Consider the following 1619-nt stretch of genomic DNA (forward strand, 5'->3'; position numbering starts at 1 on the left):
GGAGAGCTTTGCGGGATTGCTCGCCGGAGTTTAGCGGGGACGCGGCGGCGCACGGCGGAGCTAGGGTTGCGAGTGAGGGATTAACCCCTCACTCGTAGCTTCGCCCAGTATAAGTAGGGGGCGGCGGTGCGGATTTCCTGGGCCCCGTATTCCGCCAAAACGGGCCGGCCCGAATACGGGGCCTGCTAGACGGCCCGAACCGCGCTCACCCTGTATTCCGCCGGAATTTTACGGGGTGGGCGGGTTTTAAGGGACCTATTAAACATGCTCTTAGTCCCACTTGTTAGTCCCACTTCTTGTCACGCATGAACGGGCCAATGAGAAAAGAGATGGAAGAAAGAGGCTCCGCCACCTCCAGCGGCAACGAGCGAGAAGCTAGGGAAGAGATATCTGGGAGGAAAACCAGCTCGCCCCGAGTCACCCAGAGGAAGACGATATCGATGCAGTGTCACGTGTAGGTTTCTTTTCAATCTCTTCTGTCATGTTGTTGCTGATATCATTGTGATATTAATATTTCTCCTTTATTAAAAGAGATTTCATTTATTACATTTCAAGCTTCCGGCCCTCGTTTTATTTACTCCCTCGGTCCCTCTAGGTAGTTAGGGAATAGGATCGTGCATGAATCCTTGCATCGTTCGAATGCGTGTACGTGGGGAACGAGGGTCTATATGTACTGCGAGTGAGCAAATCGCAGTTAGTATGGTTTCTGTCCAACGAAATTGCCCGGGGGATCGTAGCTGCAGATGATGAATACGCCCGCGTTGTTGTTGCAAACCACGCGAGCGCAGCCGATGCTCGTCGTCGCGCGCCACACAATCTGTGTGTAGTGCCCGCACTGCTTCCCCGCCGCGCAGCTGTTGGAGCCGTAGTCGTAGTCGCTCTTCTCGCCGGCCCACAAGTTCACCGCGTCCGCCGCCTTCCAGCCCGAACCGGATCCCCAGAAGATGTTCTCCCCATAGGGCCCGCCGGAGTGCTGAAGCTTGCAGTCGCCGATCCTCTGGTTGGCGTAGGTCTGGGCGTACGACTGCAGCCTTGTGCTCCAGCTCACCGCGCCAACGCCGACGGCGGCGCGGACAGAGTTGTGGGGTGAAAGGTAGTCTTGGGCCGAGTTCTGCGCCTGGGAAGGATTAACCATGGCGGCTGCCATGGCTAGGGCCAGCAAAATTGCTAGCTTCGGCGCCTCCATTTCGGAGGATAGTATTTCTGTGTCTACTAGCAAAGTGTAGCTACCTCCGTATGTATGTGATGTAGCTAGCTTTGCATTTGTACATATAGCTTGAGAGTACATAGCTAGGGGGTTTTATAGGGAATGTGTTGCCAGAATTTTCTGCAGTTGGCTCGGAAAATCTTGGGCCATGGCGAACGCGTGCCGGAATTTTCTCACAGCGGCAGAGAATTCCACAGACAGGACATGGATAATACCAAGAGGCAACTCGATCGGTCCTTCCATTTCGTTTTACAAGCAATGGTAGCCAGTTAACTTCCAGATAAAAAAAAACGTATGCATGAATGTAAGGTACGTATGTAAAGTAAGCATGGATCCAGTAGGAGCAAGCATGCTCGGACTATTCTACTGTTTGCCCGCAAAAAATTTAGACCGGATATCGTGTAGTGCGGCT

At 53.3% G+C, this 1619-nt stretch overlaps 1 protein-coding gene across 1 annotated transcript; it reads right to left on the bottom strand.

The window, feature by feature from the left end:
• Nucleotides 1–499: 499 nt before the first annotated feature.
• On the bottom strand, nucleotides 500–1279 carry LOC127311438 (pathogenesis-related protein 1-like). Its single transcript, XM_051341868.2, has one exon. The coding sequence runs from the start codon at nucleotides 1184–1186 to the stop codon at nucleotides 695–697; it is 492 nt and encodes a 163-aa protein (XP_051197828.1). The 5' UTR covers nucleotides 1187–1279; the 3' UTR covers nucleotides 500–694.
• Between the last annotated feature and the right edge of the window lie 340 nt (nucleotides 1280–1619).

This window comes from Lolium perenne, chromosome 7, assembly GCF_019359855.2.
Source record: "Lolium perenne isolate Kyuss_39 chromosome 7, Kyuss_2.0, whole genome shotgun sequence".
In the NCBI taxonomy this organism is placed as follows: Eukaryota; Viridiplantae; Streptophyta; class Magnoliopsida; order Poales; family Poaceae; genus Lolium; species Lolium perenne.